The sequence below is a fragment of the Thamnophis sirtalis genome, unplaced genomic scaffold (genome assembly GCF_051295495.1).
Source record: "Thamnophis sirtalis isolate CommonGarterSnake01/CBP01778 unplaced genomic scaffold, rThaSir2_p1.2 scaffold_13, whole genome shotgun sequence".
NCBI lineage: Eukaryota > Metazoa > Chordata > Lepidosauria > Squamata > Natricidae > Thamnophis > Thamnophis sirtalis.
In genome coordinates this window covers 6054709-6080565 of record NW_028261393.1, presented here as the reverse complement: position 1 = coordinate 6080565, position 25857 = coordinate 6054709, and the positions used below count along the sequence as shown (strand labels likewise).

At 43.6% G+C, this 25857-nt stretch overlaps 1 protein-coding gene across 1 annotated transcript; it reads right to left on the bottom strand.

The window, feature by feature from the left end:
• Positions 1-8593: 8593 nt before the first annotated feature.
• Positions 8594-25257, bottom strand: LOC106547961 (guanylate-binding protein 1). Its single transcript, XM_087728184.1, has 11 exons — positions 25122-25257; positions 24366-24559; positions 21521-21648; positions 20074-20183; positions 17881-18077; positions 16768-17010; positions 14486-14766; positions 13247-13459; positions 12974-13076; positions 10768-10961; positions 8594-9671 (listed from the first exon to the last, which is right to left on the bottom strand). The coding sequence occupies exons 2-11, from the start codon at positions 24535-24537 to the stop codon at positions 9471-9473; spliced, it is 1842 nt and encodes a 613-aa protein (XP_087584310.1). The 5' UTR covers positions 24538-24559; positions 25122-25257; the 3' UTR covers positions 8594-9470.
• Between the last annotated feature and the right edge of the window lie 600 nt (positions 25258-25857).

The following is a 25857-nucleotide window of genomic DNA, read 5'->3' as shown; positions in this document are numbered from 1 at the left end:
GATAAGGGTTCTGCATTTCTGAGAAACTAAAAAACATCAGAAGACTTATAAATATGTATTGATTAAAAACAACTAAAACTCTGGAGAGATGCTACCTAAACAACAATCAGATAAGAAACAATACGGGCTGCCGACTAATACTTGGAGGGACAAGAGGCTCAGAAGGGACCCTTCCTAGTTTCTCCAGTTGTAAAGATGGGTGAAGAATTGCACTTTCAGACATGCAACATTTGTCAAGGCAGCTTCACAACAAAGTAAAGATAGCTCATTTGGTCATGTTTCCTGACTGGTTTTCCCCACAAGGCTGACATTTTGTAATCTTACTATCATAAAGCTTATGATAAAATCCTGCAAGATCACATCAGCCTAAAAGATCGATTGTCATTTGACCACGATGGGCATTTTGGAAAAGGAAAGTCCTGGGCTCCATCTACAACCTCTCTACTGGAGCACAGAACCCCGGAATTGGGGGTGTTCCTTTTCCCACCCAGGTGTTCACCTTGTGGATATTGGCCTGGCTCATCTCAATCCTCCTCACCTGAATTTTTGCCAGCCAGCCTGTTCATCAGATAGGACTTGCCCGTGCGATACGGTCCCACGATGGACACCACCACCACCGGATTCCGGATGTCTGAGAGCAACTGAAGGGCCTCTGGAGAAACATGGAGGCGATTTCTTCTGTTCTCAACCAGGCACACCGGAGCCTTCATCCTGGCTTTGGAGGAGGAGATGCAGCTGCAGAGAAGATGTGGCAGCTGCAAGAACTTTCTCTCCAAAGAAGGACACTTCATGACTTCCAGGTGACATCAAGCCCATACCAGTCAGTGAGCACATGAGCTTTGTAATCCCAGATCCCTCCTCAAGCCATCTCTTCCTCTCAGATTTCCAGAAGCCACTCAGCTGAAGGGCAGGGGGTCTCCAGATCCAACCCAGCCGTCGGCGGCAAACCCGTCCGAAGGGAGGGGGGGGGGGCAAACGGGACCACCTTCCCCGCAATTTCCCAAGAGGCATTTCCGCCCAGAAGCCCCCTCCCCACCGCCTCCAACACCCGCCCGCACCGACCGCTGGGGAGAAACCTCTCTATCCCGCAAACCCTCCCGCCAGCCTTTCCCTCCTCCTATCCCGATTTCCAAGGGCGCTTCTCTTTCCCGGATCCCCGCAACCGCTTGGCCAGAGCCAGCAAAGGGGACCCATCCAGCCGCCCCGAGGACCCCACGCCCAGAAAGCTCCTGCCGCTGTGGCGAAGGACCGAACCCCGGAGGGGAGGTTGGGGGAAGCAGCCGCCCCCCTCGGTCGGTCCCCCCTTTTACCGTCTTTCCAAAGAAATCGAGGGATTCTCTTCGCACCTCTGCGCGATCTTTTCCTTCCTGCGCTCGTCTCGGGGCTTTTATACAGCAGCAGCGGCCGAAAGTGAAAGCGAGGCTGGTCGGTCACTTCGATTCCAGGAAAGCGGCCAAGTTCTCGGCCAGGCAAGTGAAGAAGCAGGCGGATCAAAGTCGCAAAACCTGTCCGCATGCAAACGATACTGGAAAACATCTGGCTGGGATTAGGGGTGCAGAGAGGAGGGGGTTTCGCCGAATAACTCTCCGCAGTTCTGACTTGGATCTTTTCCCCGGTGGTTTGCACCGCCTTTTATTCACATGTGAATGCCATTGGTATGCATGAACAATGGTGTAACATGGGCCTTGCTAGAGGGTCCCCAAAACTGCCCCCGTTGCTGCATTCTGCACCAGTTGTAGCTTCTGAATGCTCCTGAAGGGTAGCCCCGTGTAGAGTGCATTGCAGTAGTCCAGAGGTGAGATGACCAGAGCTTGAATGACTGAGCGCAGGGACTCTTGGTCCAGGAAAGAATGCAACTGGCAGACAACCCAAGATTGTCCGAAGGGTGTCCTAGCAAAGGCTCTTGACCAGGAGTTACAAGTCCAGTACCTCCAAGTTGCAACTGAATCTGTCTGGGGTAGTGGCAGAACTAAAGAGTTTGGTCAAAGTCCCAGAGGTTGAAGCTCTACATGCCCAAAGCCACTCGGTCTTCCAGGTTTCCGTTGAAGCCTGTTGTCCCCCATCCAGGCCCCCACAGCCAACAGGTTCTGCTCAAGGGCAGCCATAGCATCATTTGGATCATGAGGGTATTTAACAGATTTAACAGAGTTGGGAGGGACATTGTAGGTCATCTAGTCCAACCCCCTGCCCAAGCAGGAGACCCTGCCTACACCATTTCTGACAGATGGCAGTTCAGTCTCTCATTGAAAGCCTCCAGTGATGAAGCTCCCACAACTTCCGAAGGCAACTTCTCTTCCATGGGTTGATTGTTCTCACTGTCAGAAAATTTCTCCTTATTTCCAGGCTGAATCTCTGCTTGATCAGTTTCCATCCATTATTCCTTGTCCTTTAGAAAATAGCTTGACCCCCTCAAATATTGGAAGGCTGCTATCATGTCTCCCCTGGTCCTTCACTAAACTAGCCATGTCCAGTTCCTGCAACTGTTCATTGTATTTTTTTCCCTTCAGTCCCCTACTCGTCTTAGTTGCTTTTCTCTGCACTCTTTCTAGAGAAAGTCTCAACATCTTTTCTAGAGTGTGATCAAAACAGGATGCAGTTAGGTCTGGTCTTCCTAAGGTTTTATAGAGTGATATTAGCCTCACTTGATCTTGATGGAGGGTTGAGATATAGAGTTTCATCAGGATATTGATGATATCTCAACCCATGATGACAGAGTGTTAATATATTTAATAGCTGGAACAGTAAATGGGCCAGAACACAAAGCTGTAGTTGATTGATTGGAGGGTGTGGTTTCATGAATGGAGCAATCTACACTGTGATTGGTTACTGTGGTTGTAAAGAGGGCAAGATTGTAAAACGGAGCAAAATTCACTTAACAAATGTTTTGTTAAGCAACAGAAGATTTAGGTTTAATTGTGGTCTTAAGCTGAGGACTACCTGTACCCCTGTGTCAAGGTTGCTCTTTTTTCCTCTTGATTTTGACCCAAATGCATTCAAGGCAGTTTTCATGGTTCTGCTGTATTTCTGTAGAGGTTTAGTTATTTTTTAATATATCGTGCAACTCTACCTCCTTTTTTTATTAGGTCTGTTTCTTTTAAATAAAATAAATCCCTCTAGTTGCATATTTCATTCATGGATTTCAGCCCACCAGTTTTTTGAAAATGGCAACAATGCTATGCATGGATTTCAAGTGAACCCTGCTTGTTCCTCACACTGTTATGGATCTGCCCCCGAAGCCCTTTCTGGACACGAGTTCGGAGGAGGAAGAGTCTGTGGCAGCAGAGGAAATCATGGAGCTGCGCGATGGCCTGGATTGGGGCTCAAAGACTGCTCATCTGACAGAGCATCCTCAGCTGGACCGATGGGATGAGTGAGGGCTGAGGCCAAGTGGGGTAGATCTTTGTTATGTAGAATAGACTGACCCAGGCCTTAATAGCCCATTAACAAAGGTGGGGCAGCTGAGTTTCTGCTTCTTTGAGTTTCTACTTCTCTTTTAGGGGAAATATTCTGCCTTTTTAGCATATCCTAAAATATTTTATTTTTCTAGGAGAGGGGTGGGTTTTAACTTCCAACAGAATCTAAAATAACTGTAGCATGAGTGCAGTCAGGTCCTTTCTAGGAAGTAGAGGCACTTCCTGGGAGATAAATTTCACTTGAAAGAAGATTATCTGGTTTAGAAAATCGATTTAGAAAATACTAATATTGTCCTAATTATTTTGTTTTTCTCTTCCAGCCCACTTTGAGTTTCTCACTTTTTCTTCTTCTTTTAAACCTGACTCCTGAAAGGTTATCCAACTCTTAAAGTGGGACTTTTTAAAAATCCATGCAGAAGTTCTGGATTAGGAAGTCTTAAACCAATTAACAACTGCTGCATATACACCAGTAATTTTCTTTCCCAGGGAGTCAACATGTCTCTTGATCCAACCTGGTTCATCCACAGCTTCCTTTTTGGTTTTGAGCTGCTCGATTTCCTCTCTCAGTTGGTTCGCTTGCTTACAGAAACCCTCTTCAAACAAAGCCTTCACTTCCTGCAGGCAGAGCAAGCATCATTATTAGACAGAAAAGAAACATGAGACTAGCTTTGCAGACCAGGTTCCAGAATAGACTTGGCCATTTTACCCCCTCCCCCCATGGCCACATCCAGTCCTTTGGAGTCCCGTGTGAAGTCAATGGAAAATAGGCATTAAATGAAAATAAACACACAATTCTCACCTTTGTAGGTACAGACACAACTTTTCCAAGGTTTTGCTGCTGGTCTCTGCCAGCAATTTGGGGAGTGGTGTGAAGCTGGCCACAGCCACCCAGTTGGCCATGCCCATCCAGCCCTGTCTGTCCTGCCTCCTCCGATCTCCCAAAGTTCTTTCCCCAGCCTGTGATAGCTTTCTACTGGATTCCCCTCTGTCCTGCCTCCCCCGATCTCCCAAAGTTCTTTCCCCAGCCTGTGATAGCTTTCTACTGGATTCCCCTCTGTCCTGCCTCCCCCAATCTCCCAAAGTTCTTTCACCAGAGTGTGATAGCTTTCTACTAGATTCCTCTCTGTCCTGCCTCCCCCGATCTCCCAAAGTTCTTTCCCCAGCCTGTGATAGCTTTCTACTGGATTCCCCTCTGTCCTGCCTCCTCCGATCTCCCAAAGTTCTTTCCCCAGCCTGTGATAGCTTTCTACTGGATTCCCCTCTGTCCTGCCTCCCCCGATCTCCCAAAGTTCTTTCCCCAGCCTGTGATAGCTTTCTACTGGATTCCCCTCTGTCCTGCCTCCTCCGATCTCCCAAAGTTCTTTCCCCAGCCTGTGATAGCTTTCTACTGGATTCCCCTCTGTCCTGCCTCCCCCATCTCCCAAAGTTCTTTCCCCAGCCTGTGATAGCTTTCTACTAGATTCCTCTCTGTCCTGCCACCCCCGATCTCCCAAAGTTCTTTCACCAGAGTGTGATAGCTTTCTACTGGATTCCCCTCTGTCCTGCCTCCCCCGATCTCCCAAAGTTCTTTCCCCAGCCTGTGATAGCTTTCTACTGGATTCCCCTCTGTCCTGCCTCCCCCATCTCCCAAAGTTCTTTCCCCAGCCTGTGATAGCTTTCTACTAGATTCCTCTCTGTCCTGCCTCCCCCGATCTCCCAAAGTTCTTTCACCAGAGTGTGATAGCTTTCTACTGGATTCCCCTCTGTCCTGCCTCCCCCAATCTCCCAAAGTTCTTTCGCCAGAGTGTGATAGCTTTCTACTGGATTCCCCTCTGTCCTGCCTCCTCTGATCTCCCAAAGTTCTTTCGCCAGAGTGTGATAGCTTTCTACTGGATTCCTCTCTGTCCTGCCTTCTCTGATCTCCCTAATTTCGGCCTTAATCCTCCAGTTGTCTATTTTTGGGAGGTTTTCACCTCTCTCCCCTCCCCTTCAAAGGAGTCCCAAAACCTTTTGCCACATAGCTTGGGGGAGTGGTGGTCATGTGACTGAGTGTTTATGCGTGATGACAAGTTGGCCATAACCGCCTGGTCACATGACTGCCAAGCCACACCCACAAAATAGGCCACACCCACAGAATAGGTTCTAAAAAAAATTGAAACCCACCACTGTTCCCCAACCAGCCTCCAGGAAATGAACTGCTACATGTTGGTGACTCCCTAATCTGGAGGCTTCTTCCCAGCTCAGCGGAAAAGAACCAACTTGATTCAGTTATGGATAGAAAACATAAATCTCTTGGGGGGATTTCATCTTCAAGGAAAAACCAAGAAAGTCCAGTTGCCTTTTGAAAAAGCACCTTTGGGACATGCCTGCCAGTCGGGATGGATGGTCACTGCCATACTTTCCCACCTGCATGGCTTTCTGGAGGATACTTCATCCAACAGAAAGAAGCAAGCTACATGCAAATCTTCCAGACCTAACAAGGTTGATAAGAAAGGCAAAAACATTTGGATAGTGGATGCGAGAGTACCTGGAGACAGCAGAATAGGAAAGAAAGCACTGGAGAAAATTACAAAATACCAAGACGTGTAAAAAGAGATAGAACGACTGTGACAAAAGAAAGCAATAATGGAACTAATAGCTACACGTGCCTGGGGTGCAAACCCAAAACAACTGGAGCACCGTTTGAACCCCATCAGCACTGACAAAATCCCCCTCAGTCAATTGCAAATGGCAGTTTTACTCGGACCAGCTTACAGCCCAAGACGATACCTTTAACATAGTCAAACATGAACATCTGCCTATCCCAGATCCTTGAGGAATTGATAGGCGGAGGGCCAAACCTTGTGTAAACAAGACTTTTATAAAGCAGCAGCAGCCAAAACTGAAAGTGAAACTGGTCAGACACTCCAATTCCAGGAAAGCGACCAATTTCTCATAAACAAGGAGCAAACTCCACTCCCTCAATGTCAATAATATATTTATTCATTATAAATATAATATCCCCCACCCAGCCTCCAAGAAATGAACTGCTACATGTTGGCGACCTCCAAATCTGGAGGCTTCCCACCTCTGCTTAAAAGGAACAACTTGATTCAGAGTTATGGCTAGAAAACATAAATCTCTTGGGGGGAATCTGGGGCTGGATCATCATCTGAGCATGTTCTATCTCTTATCTATATTCTAAATGATTGTTGGGCAACCCAACCCAAGATGATTTGTGAGTTTATTGCAAATGTCTGGGACTTTGTCCTAATTATCTTGTTTTGCTCTTCCAGCCCACTTTGAGTTTCTGATTTGTTTTTTTAAAAAAACCTGACTCCTGAAAGGTTATACAACTCTTAAAGAGGGGATATCTTTTTTTAAAAAAAATCCATGCAGAAGCTTGAAAAAAGCCTGGCTTGCTTTGAATAAATAACTGAATCACTTTTGAAATGGGCGTTTCCCTTTGTTCTGTAATGCAGAGCAGGAATTTAAAAACTAAGGAAACCAACTTATGTGGACTTCACACTGTAGAAGGCAAGGGCTGTAAAATGTTAATATTGAGCCCACTTCTGGGAGGGTCACCCTCAATATGAAAACTTTATTGCTTGTTGCCACTTGCTTGCTAATGATCACGTTCCTTGGTTTTCCAAGTGTTTAAAGCTGTGCCAATTGGGGCTCTCTTGTTTTGTGATTTAATCCCGAAAGCAAGCTCTTTGCCATGTACAGAATGAACAGGTTGAGGTTGATGATAATTGGCTACATCACACCATGGAACAACAAATCGGGCATTTGACTGGGTCAATTTATGGTTTAACCAACATGGGAACTGTTTTTTTAAAATAATATTTTATTCTTTTATAATATAGCATACAAAGAAAATACAAAAGTTAGGGAAGGGGAAGGGGAAGAAAGAAGTGGGGGGGAAAGCAAGGGGAAATAAGAAAAAGAAGGCATTGACTTCCGACTTCCTTTGGTGCAGTAGAATAAGGCATTAACTTCAAACCTCAACTTTTTACCTTTACATAATAACAGTCATTTCTATGACTACAAATCTATCTAATCGGCAAAACCCAAAATCAAAGTTTCATTTTTTCCCCCCATCTCAAGCACAAAGTCCAGAAGCGGTTTCCAAGTAGACATAATTGTATTTTTTTGTTTGACCAAAACGGTCAGTTTAGACATCTCTGCTAACTCCATCAACTTTTGCAGCCATTCATCCATTGTGAACTAGTGTAAATAGGCTTCTCACTCAACAGATGGAACAATAGCACTGTTATTTTAAAAAAAATGTTTGAAAATCTGAATCAATGCCTGGGAAATTCTGGCAGTTGAAGTCCACATATCTTAAAGTTGCCAAGGTTGAAAAACACGGATCAATATTGTCAGGGGAAGTAAAATAAATTATGCGAAGGGCATTCTGATGTATAACCTAAGTTTGGTGTATGTTGAAAGAGCTGTTCTACTAGCACTTAAGTGATTGGCTAAATTTGGGCTTCCTGTCATATATAAACCTCTCCAAACATGACTAAAAGCATTGAGAAAACAAGCAAGCAGGATAACAGAGAACAGTAGAGTTGGAAGGGACTTTGAAGGTCTTCTAGTCCAGCCTCCTGCCCAAGCAGGAAACCCTATACCAATTCAGACAAATGGTTGTGCAATCTCTTCTTAAAACACTCTTCCAGTGTTGGAGCACTTACAACTTCTGGAGGCAAGTTGTTCCACTGATTAATTGTTCTCACTGTTAGGTATTGTCACCTTAGTTCTAGGCTGCTTCTCTCCTTCATTAGTTTCCATACATTGTTTCTTGTCCTGCCTTCAGGTGCTTTGGAGAATAGTCAACCCCTCTTCTTTGTGGCAACCCCTGAGATATTGGAACACTGCTATCATGTCACTTCTACTCCAGTGGTGGGTTCCTATCGTTTTGGACTGGTTTGGCCGAACCGGTAGTAGTTTGGCGGCCTGGGTTGCTGGCACCGGCAGCGACCAGTTCTCCAGCAACGCCTACAGTGGCGCCATCTTGTTTTTCAGTTCTGCGCATGTTCAGAACAATTTTAATTGCACTGCGCATGCGTGCACGCATGCAGCTTGGACATGAGCAAACCGGCAGTAGTGCCTGCCGGAACCCACACCTGTTGTACTCCTTCTTTACGTTAAAGTAGAGATACTGTCAGAGTTCCAAGTAATAGACCCATACCAAGAAAAACTCCGAGGCAGATGAATTCCTTCAAAAGTAGCTTTATTGGATATATCATATTGGCACAGCCCTGGTGAAAAACAGCTCTGAAGTTTCCTGTGGTTTTTCACCTAATTTAAAGTCAATGTTTTCTCTCCACTCCAAAGAATCTGTCACATGGTCCAATCAGGATGTTGTCCAGTTGCCTGGCGACCATGCTCCTACTTTTTTCGGTCACTTGGGAAAAAGACCTTGGTTCACAAGAGAAAGTATTTTATTATGGATACAAAAACCCAAGCTATCTCTAATCCCTCCTTCCTAACCCGCAGCTCCAGTGTGACAGTGCGCTGAAGCTCCAACATGGCTTCAGCCAGGCCAGCTTCAGAGTTGACACATACCCAATTCAAGGAGCTGTTCTTTGTATGTTTTAGCCTCCACTCCCCTAATCCTCTTTGTTGCTCTTCTCTGCACTCCCAACACCTTTTTTACACTGTGGCGACCAAAACTGGATGCAATATTCCAAGTGTGGCCTTACCAGGGCATTATAAAGTGGTATTAACACATTACGTGATCTTGATTTGATCAAGATCGTAGGAGGAGATTAACATGAAGCCTGAATTCAACTTATGAAATCTTTCATGACGCTTTGAAATCAAATCTCAGGCTTCTTAAAGAAATCCCTGAGGTCCGAGAATGATTTTGCACGCCATGAGTTTAAATCTACGTAATGAATCTAAAATAACTGTATCATGAGTGCAGATTTAGAAAATACTATTTATTGTCCTAATTTTCTTGTTTTTCTTCTGCCACACCACTTTGAGTTTCTCACTTCTTTAAAAAAAAAAAAAAACCTGACCCCTGAAAGGTTATACAACTCTTAAAGCCGGGACATCTTTTTAAAAAATCCATGCAGAAGTTCTGGATTAGAAACGCTTAATCGATTTAAAACATACCGTAGAAATTAAGGGCACTGCAAATTGTAGTGCAGTTTTAAAGAAGTCAAGAGTTGTGTCGAACCAACTTGGTGCTTCCACAGCTTCCTTTTGGGTTTTGAGCTGCTGGATTTCCCTGCTCAGTTGGTCTGCGTCCTTCCAGAAACCCTCTTCCAATAAAGCCTTCTGTTCCTGCAGGCAGAGCAAGCATCATTATTAGAGTGAAAGGAGACATGCAACTAGCTTTGCAGACCAGGTTCAACAATAGATTTGGCCATTTTACCCCCTCCTTCCTGGGCCACATCCAGTCCTTTAGAGGCCCGTGTGAGGTCAATGGAAATGAGGCATCAAATGAAAATAAATGCACAATTCTGAGCTTTGAAGGTAGAAACACATCTCTTCCAAGGTCTTTGCTGCTCCTCTTCCACGTGCTCAACCGTTATGGCAGGGGTGTCAAACACAAGGCCCGCGAGCCAGATTTGGCCTGCGATGTGGTCAGATTTGACACATGGGGCTGTCCTGGAAAATGCAGCCAACCCGCGTCCCTTCGGCCTGATCTACCCAATGCAAAGAGGAAATATGCCAGCAGTTTGGGGAGTGGTGTCAAGCTGGCCACACCCACCCAGTCGGCCACACCCAGTGAGTGGCACCAAGCTGGCCATGCCCACCCATTGAGCCACGCCCATCCGGCCCCCAGAGGTCAACCACAGCTCTGATGTGGCCATCAATATGACATTGAGTTTGACACCCCTGCGTTACAGCATGTTTCTTGATTGCTGTTTTTTTTTTAATTGTTGATTGTTGGTCCCTAAAAGGCAGAAGCTATTCACCACTTCAATATCTCCACCATCAATACAATTAATCTTTTACTTATGATCATAATTGAGCTCAACATTTCCTTGACTTTCTGTTCCTTGACTTTCTTTAGTACTAGTGTAACTCTGTAAGTGCTATGGACTGTTGTGACTAGTTTTGTTCTTCCTTGCTGTTTAACAGCACATCCCCCTGAGCACTAGAAACCTTTCGGATGCTCCCTCTTCCACTGATGGTACAATTTCCTTTTTTTTTTTAATAAAGTCCCATTTAAAATGTACCCCATGCAAATAAATGTATTCCAACGTTATCAAAATGACATGAAGTGAAGAGAATGTGACAAAAATAAAGAAATAAGCACTTGTGGTATACAAACTTGTTCTAAATCCATTGCTTTTCTCTTTTGAAAGTCTGCATATTTGTTAATACACGTCTGCCTAATTACAACAAACCCTTGCTGAGATAATAGTGCTACCTTGAGTTTGCTTTGCATCATCTTCTCATACTCTTCCTTTATCTGTTTCCTTTCTTCCTCCATCTTCTCCATTAGCTTCTGTTGGTTCATCTCATAACTCTGTTTCTGGTCCTCCACCTTCTGTTGAAGCATTTTCATTTCCTGCCTCTGGACCTCATCCTCTAGTTCTTTGGCTTTGGCCTTCATTTTTTCCTCTAAACCAGGAATAAAAAAAGGACAAACATCTGCAGGTGGTGTGCAAGGTGGCTCGATTTGGTAATCTGCAAATACTGTGATAAGTGAATAGATTTGGCATACAGGCAGTCCTGGCTCAACTGTAGTAATTGGGACCGAAATAAGCCACAACGTCATGTGACTGGGATGCTTAGCGACACCAGTTCTGGCATCACATCATTAGCTACTTTAGTTATACAATACAATAGCAGAGTTGGAAGGGACCTTGGAGGTCTTCTAGTCCAACCCCCTGTCTAGGCAGGAAACCCTACACCATATAAATGGCTATCCAACATCTTTTTAAAGACTTCTAGTTTTGGGGCATTCACAATTTCTGGAGGCAAGCTGTTCCACTTATTAATTGTTCTAACTGTCAGGAAATTTCTCCTCAGTTTTAAGTTGCTTCTCTCCTTGATTAGTTTCCACCCGTTGCTTCTTGTTCCCACCCTCAGGTGCCTTGGAAAATAGTCTGACTCCCTCTTCTTTGTGGCAACCCCTGAGATATTGGAACACTGCTATCATGTCTCCTCTAGTCCTTCTTTCTATTAAACTAGACATACCCAGTTCCTGCAACCGTTCTTCATATGTTTTAGTCTCCAGTCCCCTAATCATCTTTGTTGCTCGTCTCTGCACTCTTTCCAGAGTTTCAACATCTTTTTTTACATCGTGGAGACCAAAACTGAATGCAGTATTCCAAGTATGGCCTTACCAAGGCATTATAAAGTGGTATTAACACTTCATGTGATCTTGGTTCTATCTCTCTGTTTATGCAGCCTAGAACTGTGTTGGCTTTTTTGGCAGCTGCTACACACTGCTGGCTCAATTTGGGATGAACACCCTTTGACTCCAAGAACCAGGAAGACTACTCTGGTGACCCACAGGACACAGATAAACTTCCAAGGACTTCAACGACCCTCTGAAAGGATGCAGAACTGTAGTGACTAGTTTTGTTCTTCCTTGTTGCTTCACAGCACATCCCCCTGAGTCTACAAGGAATATAAATCCTTCCATTGCCCATTATCCTTTCAGAGCTGAAAAAATTTCTTGGGTGAGAAGCAGAATGTCTTCAAAAGAAAAAAAACAAGAAAATCCAGTTGCCTCCTGAAAAAAGCACCTTTGGGAAAAACCATGACTTGGATGACTGAGAATCTCTACAGAGTTCCATCATTAGGTATGATGTCACACAATCCCCACTTGAAACCTCCTACTGGCTTCCCCATTGACTTTGCTTGTTGGAAGCCAGCATTGAAGATCACAAATGGTGATCACCTGACCACATGACCTTTTCTGACATGGTTGTTGAGTGAATCATCCCCGTTGTTAGGTGAACCCAGCTTCCCCTTTTGACTTTCCTTGTTGGAAGCCAGTTGGGACGGTCACAAATTGAGATAGCACTAGCACTTAGACTTATATACTGCTTTACAGTGCTTTACAGCCGCCTTTAAGTGGCTTACAGAGTCAGCCTATTGCCCCCAACAATTCCTCATTTTACCCAGCTTGGAAGGATGGAAGGCTGAGTTAACCTTGAGCCTGATGAGATTTGAACTGCCAAATTGCAGGCAGCCAGCAGAAGTATCCTGCAGTACTACACTCTAACCACTGCGCTACCACGGCTCATGACAACTTAGGTTGATACAACAGTCATAAACACATGCCAGTTGCCAAGCCTCCAAATTTTGATCACATGACTGTGAAAATGCTAAGACAGTCTTAAGTGAGAAGAACCACAGTTGCAAATCACTTTTTTTGGTGGTGTTGTAACTTTGAATGATCTCTAAATAATGGTTGTAAATTGAGGACTACCTGAGAATATGAGTACATTTGCAAATATTGAATAATACGGCAGAAAAAGAAAACCTCTCTATTACCAAGTTAAATGGAGAGGAAAGCCTTTTTCCAATGAGTGATGGGTTTAATGATAAATAGGTCTTTTCCCACCTTCAAAGCAGAACCAACATCCCACCATCATCCAACAGCTTGTTCACACATTTACCTTCTATTTCCTTCTCTTTCTCTTGAAGGCTCACATCACTTTGAAGGATAGTTTTGCTGATGTTTTCCTTGCTCTGGAGGAATTCTTTCAGGATATTCCCTCCCTGATTGAAGGGGAAAAAGAGAGTAATCTGGAGCAGTATAGAATGAGAAAGAAGTTTTGCCAAAGTAAATCAATCCAAAGTAAACCAACAATCTCCCCGGAGGATGGCCTGGCTCTCAAAATGAGAGCAACAAAATGAGTATTAATTTGGCAACCCTCATCATTTTGTACCATTATTCCTTTCTTAGGTGTCTCCAAAAATTGTTTCTCCACTTTTTGGAGGTCATTTACAAATTCCTGGTGGCCACCAGATCGGGAGTAGCTTCCGTTCTTGATGTTCTGCTCCAGGTTCTCAGAGAGTGAGCGCAATAAAGCTGAACAGATATTAGAAGATTCCCGCTCATTTTTCCTGCAGTACTCTTCCTTTTTGCTATCCACAGTTTTCTGTTAGAAATAAAACAAAACAAAGCAAGAGTGGAGACTTGACAACGAAATCCATGTTTGTACATTGTATAAATTTGAGTGATGTCCCGTGATTAAACAGAACTTCATCACAATTTGAAATGACTCGTGTTCTTCCTTCAATTTAACCAGAGCAGTGTTTCTCAACCTTGGAGGCTTTAAGAGGTTGGACTTCAACTCCCAGAATTCCCCAGCCAGAATTCTGTGAATTGAAGTCCATATATCTTAAAGCCCCCAAGGTTGAGAAACAGTAAACAAAAGGATATTTAAGCCTTAGAGCAGGAACATGATTGTCCATAAAAGCTTGAGGATGACATTGCTTGCCATCTTGTCAGTCTTACTGGCTGTTCCTAACCGCATCCATCTTTTATCTTTCTAGGAAATCAGGAATGTTTCTAAACAAAATATCTGGTGGCAGCCATCCTCCATTTGATGCTCTGTATTCATATAAATAGAGAACCTACTGGAGGCCAACTATTAGGAGCCACGGGCCTTAAATATTGTCTACGTATCCATTCTTATACAGAAGATATGGAGGCCAGGATACCAGATCCCACAGACCTATAAGCCTTAAATACTGTCTATGAATAGAGGACCTATGGAAAGCTAAAAAGAACCAACATGGGATGATTGGATCTGGCACCTGGGTCTGGAGAAAGTTGAGCAGGATGGAAATCTTGAATAAACTTCACACGGATGCAGCAAGATCCAGAGACACTCTGGAGAAATGAGGCTATTTTACCTCGTCCTTCCTGGCCTTTGCACTTTGCGATTGTGGTGACCTGCAGACCTGCCCTTCGTGTCCTCATCAGTACACACTTGAGGACCTCACAGCAGTGTGACAAAACACAATTAATGCTGCTGGTTTTCTGGGCAAGATCTATTTAATTCGCACATATTTTAATCTTGTATCGTATTTTGGTATAGTATGCCTTATTTTAATTGTGATGCTTCTGACACAAATAAACAAACATCCTCTATGAAGGTTGCTGTCTTATTATTACCTACCATGAATTCAGCCTGGAACAGACGTTTATCATCCTTAAAGGCACGAGCCATGAACTTCTTGAGGGCTTGTTCCTCACATTTTTTGTGTACATCCAGGAGTTCCTGGAGAGTCTCAGTGGGTAGCTCCACGCTTTGCTCCATCAGTTTTCCATAGCAAGCAACAGCTTCCTGCACTGCTGCCCGGTTCTCAATCTCCGCCAAGGCCAAGACTTCATTCTCCAGGCAGGGAACCTTCCCACTAGAGATTGCATCCACATAGCCCTTGGCTAACTTTGCCAACACTGCATAGACAAACATAATAGATTGTTTGGAGCATCAGCTGCATATATGGGTGTAGATAGTATGGTATTGCGATGTCTATGATTGTAACCTTATTTTTCTCAACCAGTGTAGTGTCTGGTGTATTATGCGCCAGTATTTTGTCCGTTTGTATGTGAAGATCCGACAAGATCTTGACCATCTGATTTTCGGTGACTTTTTCAAGCTTATGTTCCCACCAGTTTGTTGCTTTAAGAGCCAAGGTGGCGCAGTGGTTAAATGCAGCACTGCAGGCTACTGCTAGATCAGCAGGTCAGCGGTTCAAATCTCACCGGCTCAGGGTTGACTCAGCCTTCCATCCTTCCGAGGTGGGTAAAATGAGGACCCAGATTGTTGGGGGCAATATGCTGACTCTCTGTAAACCGCTTAGAGAGGCCTGAAAGGCCTATGAAGCGGTATATAAGTCTACTGCTATTGCTATTGCTATTGCTATTGCTGTTTTAATATTATAATTTTTGCACAAATTCCAATGGATCATTTGTGCTACTGAATTGTGCCACAATTTATAATCAGTCTGTGCGATTTTTTTACAGCAGCTATTATTATTATTATTATACAATTGTACCACAGCGGCCAGTTGTTTCACTGGATTTGGCATTGGTTACTAGTCGGGCCCCACCCAGGGGCCTAGGACGTCGTAACGTATTTTCGTAATATGCGTGCAGATCCAAGCAGTGCAGCTTTTTGCATTTGACTGATGGTGATTTTGTCAATTTTTAACTGTTTTAAATGTAATTCCAGTGCTTTTGGTATAGCACCCAGTGTGCCAATTACCACTGGAATTACCACTGCTGGTTTGTGCCATAGTCGTTGAATTTCGATTTTTAAGTCCTGGTATCTTGCGATTTTTTCATGTTCCTTCTCGGCGACCCTGCTATCACCTGGTATTGCGATGTCTATGATTGTGACCTTATTTTTCTCAACCAGTGTGATGTCTGGTGTATTATGCGCCAGTATTTTGTCAGTTTGTATATGGAAATGTCAATTTGTATACGAAAATATATTATTATTATTAATAATAATATTAATAATAATATTAACATTAATATTATTAATATTAATATTATTGTCATTATTTGGTTAATCTTTGGTGAGAATTCACAGCCTTTGGGGCTGGTTGGTAGCTCAACAGCTCGAGTCCTAACCAAGGACCTAGGGAATGTTAACATAACGTCGGAGGATATAAGCTGTTCCAAGTAGGTTGGTTTTTTGTAGAGTCTGAATGTTCAAGTCAGGTAAATTTAGAATTTCCAAATAGCGAGATAGCCCTTTAGGTATTGCTCCAAGGGCTCCAATTACAATTGGGACAACACTCAATTTTACTTTTTCCACAGTCGCTCAACCTCAATTTGCAGGTCCTGGTATTTTGTGATTTTTTTTTCCTTGCTGTTTATGTTCAATTTGTGCATCACCAGGTATTGCAATGTCAATGAACCATACTTTTTTCTTTTCAACTATTGTTATGTCAGGTGTGTTGTAGGCCAAGTGATTGTCAGTGTCTGGATTCTGAAGTCCCACAAAATTTTGCCTTTCTCATTCAATTCAATTCAATTTATTAGATTTGTAGGCCGCCCAATCCCAGAGGGCTCCGGGCAGCTTACAAAGAATAAGAAAATAAAAAAATAAAAAATAAAAAAAATTCCCCAACACGCATACGTTCTGATCGGGGCTGGACCCTACATGATAAGGTCAACAGCCCCAGGCTTGCCGGAACAGCCAGGTTTTAACAGGACATGAGGGTGGGTGAGGTCCGGACCTCTAGGGGTAGCTGATTCCACAGGGTCGGAGCAGCCACAGAGAAGGCTCTCCTCTGAGGCCTTCTCAACCAGATGGTCCCAGTGGTCATAAAATGGGTCATAAATTGGAGCAAAACTCACTTAACAAAGGTCTCACTTTGAAATGGAAATTCTGGGCTCAATCGGTGGAGGACTATCTGTAGTAAAAGTAGAACTAGAGGAACTTACAGTTGCCAGTGACAACGTGCCCGCCTGGAAGAGTCTTCTCTCGAGAAGTCCAATAGACGTAACGACAGAACAACTTCGCTTGTTCCACAAATTCAGGCTCCAGCTCACTGTCCTCCATCTGTTCTAGGAAAGGTAACTTCTTCCTTTTTGTAGGGCATTCAAGGACGAAACACTTCCGGGTGGGGAAGAATAGCCGGATGCATTTGCGTGGCAGATTGAATGTCTGCTCCTTTTCGGTGTTCCCTAGAAAATAACATGTCCATCTTCAAGGTGAGTCTGAATTGCATCTGCTAGTGGACATTTCATTGGAGAAGGCGGGACTAGAACTCACAGTCTCCTGGGGATTGGCCCAAAGTCACCCAGCTAACTTCCATGGCTAAGGTGGGACCAGAATTCACACTGTTTCAGTGAAGGCCCAAGTCACCCAATCAGCTTTCAAGGCTAAGGTGGGACTAGAACTCACCATCTCCTGGTAATTGGCCCAAAGTCACCCAGCCAACTTTCATGGCTAAGGTGGGACTAGAACTCACAATCTCCTGGTGATTGGTCCAAAGTCACTCATCCAGCTTTAATGGCTAATGTGGGACTAGAACTCACAGTCTCCTGGTGATTGTCAAAGTCAACCAGCCAGCTTTCATGGCTAAAGTGGGACTAGAACTTACTATCTCCTGGTTTCTATCCTGGTGACTTCAAAGAGAGAGATCAAAGAGAAAAATGAAACTAGCAATAGCAGTTAGCAATAGCAGTTAGACTTATATACTGCTTCATAGGGCTTTCAGCCCTCTCTAAGTGGTTTACAGAGTCAGCATATCGCCCCCACAGTCTGGGTCCTCATTTCACCCACCTCGGAAGGATGGAAGGCTGAGTCAACCTTGAGCCGGTGAGATTAGAACCGCTGAACTGCAGATAACAGTCAGCTGAAGTGGCCTGCAGTACTGCACCCTAACCCACTGCGCCACCTCGGCTCTTTCCGAAACTGGCTCAAGAGACTCTTTTCACTAATAACCGAGGACCATTTTGTTTCTCCCTGAAGAAGGAAAATTTAGGCCCAATGGCTCCTATTCCTTATCCAAACGACCACGGAGATCTTCACACGGCATCTGTCATCGGTACCTGTTTTTAATTCCAGAGCATGTTCGAGATAATCATCCTCCGAGATGGGTTTCCCATCATGTTCCAGCTGCAGTGTGAAATCTCGCACCGTCCAGACAAAAGCTGGGAAGAAGCCAACGAATTCAGAAGTGTCATTTCTATCTCCAGGAATGGAGGAAGCCTTGGTCTTGATATGTTCAGACAGCTCTGTCACAAAACTGTTGGGCCAGTTTAGGAATCCATACACGTATATAAAGTGCAGTGAATAAAGAGGGTGGCCAAGCAATTGTCAAATAAATGAAACAACATTATATAGCTCTCAAAATGAAAGCGTTGAAGAGCAATGTGGTTCTAATAACAGGCTTTGCTTATTCGTTGCCTCAACCCATTTTCTGCCTCTACACAATATCCCAAACCAGTTAACATTCAACCAATCAAGTTTAGCATGCTGGGAAAATGCAAACAGATGAATTTGGAAATGACGTAGGCAAGGATGTTCCTGAAAGCTGCCTCACTCCAAATCTGATTGCATAGAATAGGGATGGGGAATGATAGATAGATAGATAGATAGATAGATAGATAGATGGATGGATGGATGGATGGATGGATGGATGGATGGATGGATGGATGGATGGATGGATGGATGGATGGATATATGGATATATGGATATAGATATAGATGATATAGATATAGATGATATAGATATAGATATAGATGATATAGATAGATATAGATATAGATATAGATATAGATATAGATATAGATATAGATATAGATATAGATAGATATAGATATAGATATAGATAGATATAGATATAGATATAGATATAGATATAGATATAGATATAGATATAGATATAGATATAGATATAGATATAGATATAGATATAGATATAGATATAGATATAGATATAGATATAGATATAGATAGGAGGAGAGCCTGTGGCCTAGTAGTTAATACAACTGCCTAATATGTAATACAGCCCAGGTTCGAATTCCAGTAAGGGCATGGCTAGCTGATGAGAGCTAAATAGCTTGTAATAGATCTATACTAGTCTCCCTTTATTTATTTATCAGCACAAATGCTATATATATATATATATATATACATATATATATATATATATATATATATATATATATATATATATATATATATATGTGTGTGTGTGTGTGTGTGTGTGTGTGTGTGTGTGTGTGTGTGTGTGTGTGTGTGTGTGTATAGATAGATAGATAGATAGATAGATAGATAGATAGATAGATAGATAGATAGATAGATAGATTAAAGAACTCTTAAAGTTTGGCAAAAGCTATTGAAAATATATTTGAGAGTACCTGTATTAAGAGGAAGTAAAAGAAAATGATACGTCAGTTTAAAGAAAAACTCTGTATCTTAAAAAGGATATTTATAAAAGAAAAAAATAATTATTCTATAAGGCTACTGGTAGTTGCGAGGTAGGGAGCTAAATATAACATTGAAGTTTAAAGTTTGTATGCTAAAGTTAAACAATAAGATGTTTTAGAAAGTTTTGACTTAGAAGCAAAAAAAGTGTCTTTTTTATTTAAAAAAAAGTTTACTACCTTGAAGGAAAAAAAGAGGGTGAAAGAGAGAGGAGAAAAAAAAAGATTCCTCCCCCCCCCTTTTTTTTTTAGGCCAAAGAATTTGAAAAAATATAATAAACTTTGTAAAAAAAATGGTGAGTTTATAAAGATTACTAGGTGCAAATAGAAATATATGTTATTTCCATAGCAAGGAAGATAAAGCAGGAATGGTTAACGTGATTATTTTACCTAAAGAGGAAAATATGTTCTTATTTGGATATCACTACTGGGATTTGCACTCTTGAAGAAAAAAGAACTTTGATCGTGGTTTTGTTGATTAGAACGATTTGGTGTTATAGAAACGGCTAATTACATATTAATGAGTAAAAGCAAAAAGTTTGTCTTGTACTAAGCTAGGAAGAGTTTTCTTTCTCTTTCTCTTCCCTCTTGTATTCCCCACACCCTTTTCCTGTTCCCTTTCACGCCCTTATTTTTTTTTCCTTCTCTTTTCTTTCCTGGGTTTTATATTTTATATAATAATTTTTTTTAAAAACGGGCGAATAACTGTGGCCCTTTTATGACTTGTGGACTTCAACTTCCAGAATTCCTGGGCCAGGTATACTTCCCCACCTCTGGCATCGAACAACAGAGCTTATCCGTGAAAAGGATACTGAAGCTTGTCCAGAGCAGTCTGATCAATGGTCCCAATACTGTTGTAGACAAGGGTGCTGCTCAGCAACACCGCCAAAGCGAAGATCCAGGTATCATTTTGAGGACTGCCCTAAAGAGGGATAAGAAAAAGTTATCATCTCTTTCTGACTTCTTCCGAGTATATAGCAAAATAATGGAGTTGGAAGAGACCTTGGAGGTCTTCTAGTCCAACCTCCTGCTCAAGCAGGAAACCCTACACCAGAGGTGGTATTTAGTAGGTTCTGACCAGTTCTGGAGAGCCGGTAACTGAAATTTTGAGCAGTTTGGAGAACCGGTAAATACCACCGCTGGCTGGCCCCGCCCCCATCTATTCTCTGCCTCCTGAGTCCCAGCTGATCCAGCCCTTCATGGTATTGGACCTGGGTACTTGAGAGACAGCCTGCTGCCAATCACCTCCACTAGACCGATTAGATCCCACAGATTAGGCCTCCTCCGAATTCCATCTGCCGGCCAGTGCCGACAGGCGACTACCCGGAGGAGAGCCTTCTCTGTGGCTGCTCCGACCCTCTGGAACGAACTCCCCGTGGAGATTCGAACCCTCACCACCCTCCAGGCCTTCCGCAAAGCCATTAAAACCTGGCTGTTCTGACAGGCCTGGGGCTAAAGAGCTGTTGCCCCCGTTTCGAATGGTATGACTGTTGTGTGTTTTTAAATTATGTATTGTTATGTTTCGTCTTTTATTTTTTTGTCTGTACCCCCTTCCCTGATTTGAATTGTGAGCCGCCCTGAGTCCCCTTCGGGGGAAAAGGGCAGCATATAAATATAATCAATCAATCAATCAATCAATCAATCGGGAGGGAATGGAGATTTAACAGAATCCTTCCCCTGCCACGGCCACCATGCTACGGCCACAGAACCTGTAGTAAAAAAAAATTGATTCTCACCACTGCCCTATACCATTTCAGACACAGGTTGTTCAATGTCTTCTTTAAAATCTCTAGTGTTGGAATACCCAAGGTAATGTCTTAGGAGAATGAGTCCAGAATTCATTCACTAACTCATTCATCTATACAGGGTGCTGGGAGTTGTAGTTCAGAGACAATTAGAAGCCTTTAGATTTTTATCTTTAGATTTGGTAGAGGTATATTGGGCCTGATATTAATATTGAAATCTTTTTTCTGGAAAGTCATATTTAGTGCAGATAGTCCTCAATGTATGATCACAATTGGGAATTTTCATTGTCAAGCAAGGTGGTTTTTAAATGAGTCTTACCTACTTTTACAACTTTTTTTTTGCCATCGTGATTAATCTAGGATTAATCTATCTAATCAATCCCACGTGATCCTGGGAAACCATCCTAAATACCGTACATGCCGGTTCTCAGTTTTTATCATGTGACTGTTGTAAGTCAAGGACTATGTGTAATGGCATTCTTTTGTAAAAAGGAATATACAAACACAAACTCACCTTTCTCACGTCACCTAATCCCTCAGTATCCAGCAGGACAAGGGTTTGGTTAGGCCTGTCTGGATAGGGAACGCACCACATCCAGATTCCTTTCGTTTTTGCTTGCACTGTGGAGCCCAAACAGAAACCTACAAATGGAAAAAATGTGATACGGTTTAAATCCCAAACGGCCGTCTTGTAATATGTGAGCTACAGTTAATAATAAGATACAGGTTTTCACTTCTAGTTTTTCTGGTTGTTCATTGTCTTTACTCCTTGAAGCAGGAAGTTATGCAAGGGTGCGGTTTCCCAGATGAAAATAATCAAATATATATCACGTTGAACAGACGTTTAGTTAGTTCAGTTATTTTATTATCATTGCAAATGTTAGGAATATAATCTATTTTTATATATTGGGTTGGCAATATATATAAATCATATAGCAGTGCTATACCTGTTTCTTTAAATCATACTGTAAAATGTGATTGGTTGCTGTTTTCCTCAATCGGCCATAAGAGGGAGCCAGAACGACTGTTAGTTCTCCGTTAGATGCTGGGCTGATCTGATCTGAGTGTTTTTGGAAGCTGAAAGTGCCGTGAGCTATTGTAAATTTTGCAACTGTGAGCAAACTTTGAATGCCGAACTGATTATATGATACTGGACTATGTTATTTGGATTTCCCTTAACTGAAAGACATTGATGACTGACTGAATTATCCGTATATGACTTGGACTGTTTAATGGACTCTGATACCTCTATTTCCACGAAAGTAAAAGCCTATTTAAACTGCAGTGTCTCTGTATGCTGGTTTGTGTGTTCTCCAACACAACTCTCACAACGCTTCGCTGAACGTACTCGCTCTCGCAACGGGGAGCTTACCTAACAGCACTCATACAACGAAATTAAATGCCAACTTCAGTGTACAATATACATAAAAAATAAGACAAAGCACACATCCTTCACATTCTAAACTATTGAATTGAAAACCTCTGATATTGCATTAATATTGCACTATATAGTAGAATTCAATATAGTTACTTTTCTGGGATAGCTGTTTTTCAGCCTATTTGTCCTTGTTTTTATTGCCCTGTACCGTCTGCCAGATGGTAATAGTTAAAAAAAAAAAGGTGCCCAGGATGAGATGGATTTTTAAGAATGTTTTGAACTTTCTTAAAGCAGTGGGGGCTACAAAGCTCTTGCAAAGAGGGGAGAGGGCATCCAATGATCCTCTGGGCAATGATGTTGACCTTCTGGAGTGCTGTCCTATCTGCCACTGTGCAATTGGCAAATCATACACGGGTGCAGTAGGTTAAAATACTCTCTATGGTGCAGTAGAAGGTCACCAGCAGTTTTCCATTCAGTTGTTGTTTCCTGAGATGTCCCAGGTAGTATAATTTCTGCTGGGCCCTTTTGACCAGTGCTACAATGTGGGTACCCCAAGTCAGCTCCTCTTTTATGACAACACCCAGAAACTTAAAACTGGCTACTTGCTCCACTTGGTCTCCATTGATAAGCAAGGGCTGGATGGGTGATCTATTTCTTCTATAGGTAAAGGTAAAGGTTCCCCTTGCACCATAGGTGGGTTCCTACCAGTTCGCACCTATTCCGTAAAACCGGTTCGTCAAATCTACCAAACCGGTTAGAAGAGGTTCCATCAGTGGACCCAGAAAGCAGGCCACACCTACAGAAGAGGCTCCAAAAATTTTTGAAACCCACCACTGGTCCTTGGATATGATTATTCTACACTATCATGCTCCTATTTATAAAACTCAGTGCCTCTGTGAAAGGTAAGGATGACTACTGCGTTTGTGGTGCAATCAGAACATTGCGTGCGTTGAAGTTGTTTTAACGCAAACCAAAGATGCCTTTTAAAAAACAAGTTGACATCCTATTCTTATGCATGCCAGTGCTGTGTGTGAGGTAATTTAAGGTGGTTCTGACACCTGTCGTCGGCATCTTCATATCCGGTCACATGAGCAGCAAGCCACTCCCATCTGGTCACATGGGTGGCAAGCCACTCTCACAAAGGAGGCCACACCCACAGAGTAGGTTCAAACAATTTTTGAAACCCACCACTGCCTTGCACCTATGTGCCAATCACTCCTGACTCTAGGAGGTGGTGCTCTGTTTCAAAGCCGAAGAGCCAGCACTGTCCAAAGATGTCTCCATGGTCGCAATCGGTCCACCACATCTCAATAGGCAGATTCAACCCCCCACCCCCGGAGATGAGTCCCACCACTGATGTATCATCTGCAAATTTGATAATAGTATTACTGGTGTGAGTGGAAATGCTCGAAGAAATAATCCTCAAAGAAAGAGGGAAGGGGCTACATTTCTTAGAAAGAAAGAAAAACATCAGGAGCAAAAGTATAAATATGCATTGATTAAATCAGCAGTTTAAAGTTTGTGTAACGGTATGTGGGAAAGGCCTTGGGCCTTGGTTGAATAAGAGGCAGCTCGACCCACAGATGGATAGTGGGAGAGGCAAGAGGCTCAGAAGAGACCCTCCCTAGTTTCTCCAGCGGTAAAGTAGATGAGTGGAGAACTGTACTTTCGTACCGGCAAGATTCAGTCGAGGCAGCTTTACAATTCAGTAGATTAGCAGATTTGATTCCCCATCTGGTTTGCCCCATGGAGCCAACAGTAGTCATAAAAACTATGATAAGATTTTGCAAGTTAACATTGGTCCAAAGGGTTCCTTGTCACCGGATGATCGTCATTCCTAGTGACCATTCGGGGAAAGTTACAGTCCTGGACTCCACACTTGCCCTTCAGAGCAGAAAACCCTGGATTTGGGGGTGTTCCTTTTCCCACCCAGGGATTTCACCTTGTGGATATCGCCCTGGCTCATCTCAATCCTCCTCACCTGAATTTTTGCCAGCCAGCTTGTTCATCAGGTAGGACTTGCCCGTGCGATACAGTCCCACGATGGACACCACCACCACCGGCTGCCGGATTTCCGAGAGCAACCGAAGGGCCTCCGGAGAAACGTGGAGGCCATTGGGTGTGTTTTCAATCAGGCACACCGGAGCCTCCATCCTGGCTTTGGAGGAGATGCAGCTGCAGAGAAGATGTGGCAGCTGCAGGAACTTTCTTCCCAAAGAAGAACTATAAAAGACCCTCCCTCCCCCATGTTCATCACGGTGACATCAAGCCCATCCCAGGTCAATGAGCACATGGGCTTTGTAATCCCAGATCCTTTCTCAAGCCACCCCTTCCCCCCAGACCTCCAGAAGCCACTCAGCTGAAAGGCAGGGGGTCTCCAGACCCAACCCAGCCTTTGGTGACACACCTGTCAGAAGGCAGGGATGGACCAAAGGGGACCACCTACCCTGCAGCTTCTCCAGAAGCATTTCTGCCCAGAAGCCCCCCCCCCCAACCCTCTCATCTGCCCCTGTCCGATGGCAAAAAACCCTTCTGGATCCCAACAGACCCTCCCACCAACCCTTCACTCCCCATCCCAGTTTCGCGGGGGGGGGTCTCTGCTTCTTGGATCCCCTGCCCCTGCTCGGTTAGAGCCAGCAAGGGGGACCCACCCACCCAGCCTCGCCGGAGTAGGAGCCCCAAGTCCAGAAAGCCCCTGCCGCTACGAGAGAAGCTGGGGGAAAGCATCGCCCACTACCGTCTTTGAAAAGGAAATCAGCGGGTCGCCCTCCGACTCTCTTCGCAGCCTGCAACGGTCCCTCTCCGCTCCTGGGCTCGCCTGGGAAGTTTTTTTATAAAGCAGCCGCCGAAAGCGAAAGCAAGCCTGGCTGGGTCGGGTCCCTTCGCTTCCCCGAAATGGGCTGGTTTCTCGGCAAGGGAGTTTAAGCATCTACCATAAACGGGTCAACGGAAGACTGCGGGATGGAGAAATCTTGGCATCCCCGAATCCGATTTTTTTGGTCCTGCTCTTTGCACGCAAAGGGAAGTCCGGGCTTCTACAAAATTGCCATCTCCCTTTTTTTTGTGCGAATATAATCGACAGGAGCATTTGACAGAGGATGCATGGGCTCCCATATCCCATAGGTGTTTTTTTTTTCTCCCAATAGGTAACTGATCTTTCTGGTTTTTTCCTTGAAAGACGTTTTGCTTCTCATCCCAAGAAAGTTGTTCAGCTCTGGCTGGATGGTGGGGAATGGAAGGATTTATAGGTATTTAATCTGAGGGGGGGGGAAGCACCTTTGGGACCACCATGACCTAGATCAGTGGTTCCCAAACTTGGCAACTTTAAGACTTGTGGACTTCAACTCCCAGAATTCTCCAGCCAGCTCTGCTGCAGAGGTGGCTGGAGAATTCTGGGAGTTGAAGTCCACAAGTCTTAAAGTTGCCAAGTTTGGGAACTACTGACCTAGATGACTGAGAGTCTCCATAAACAA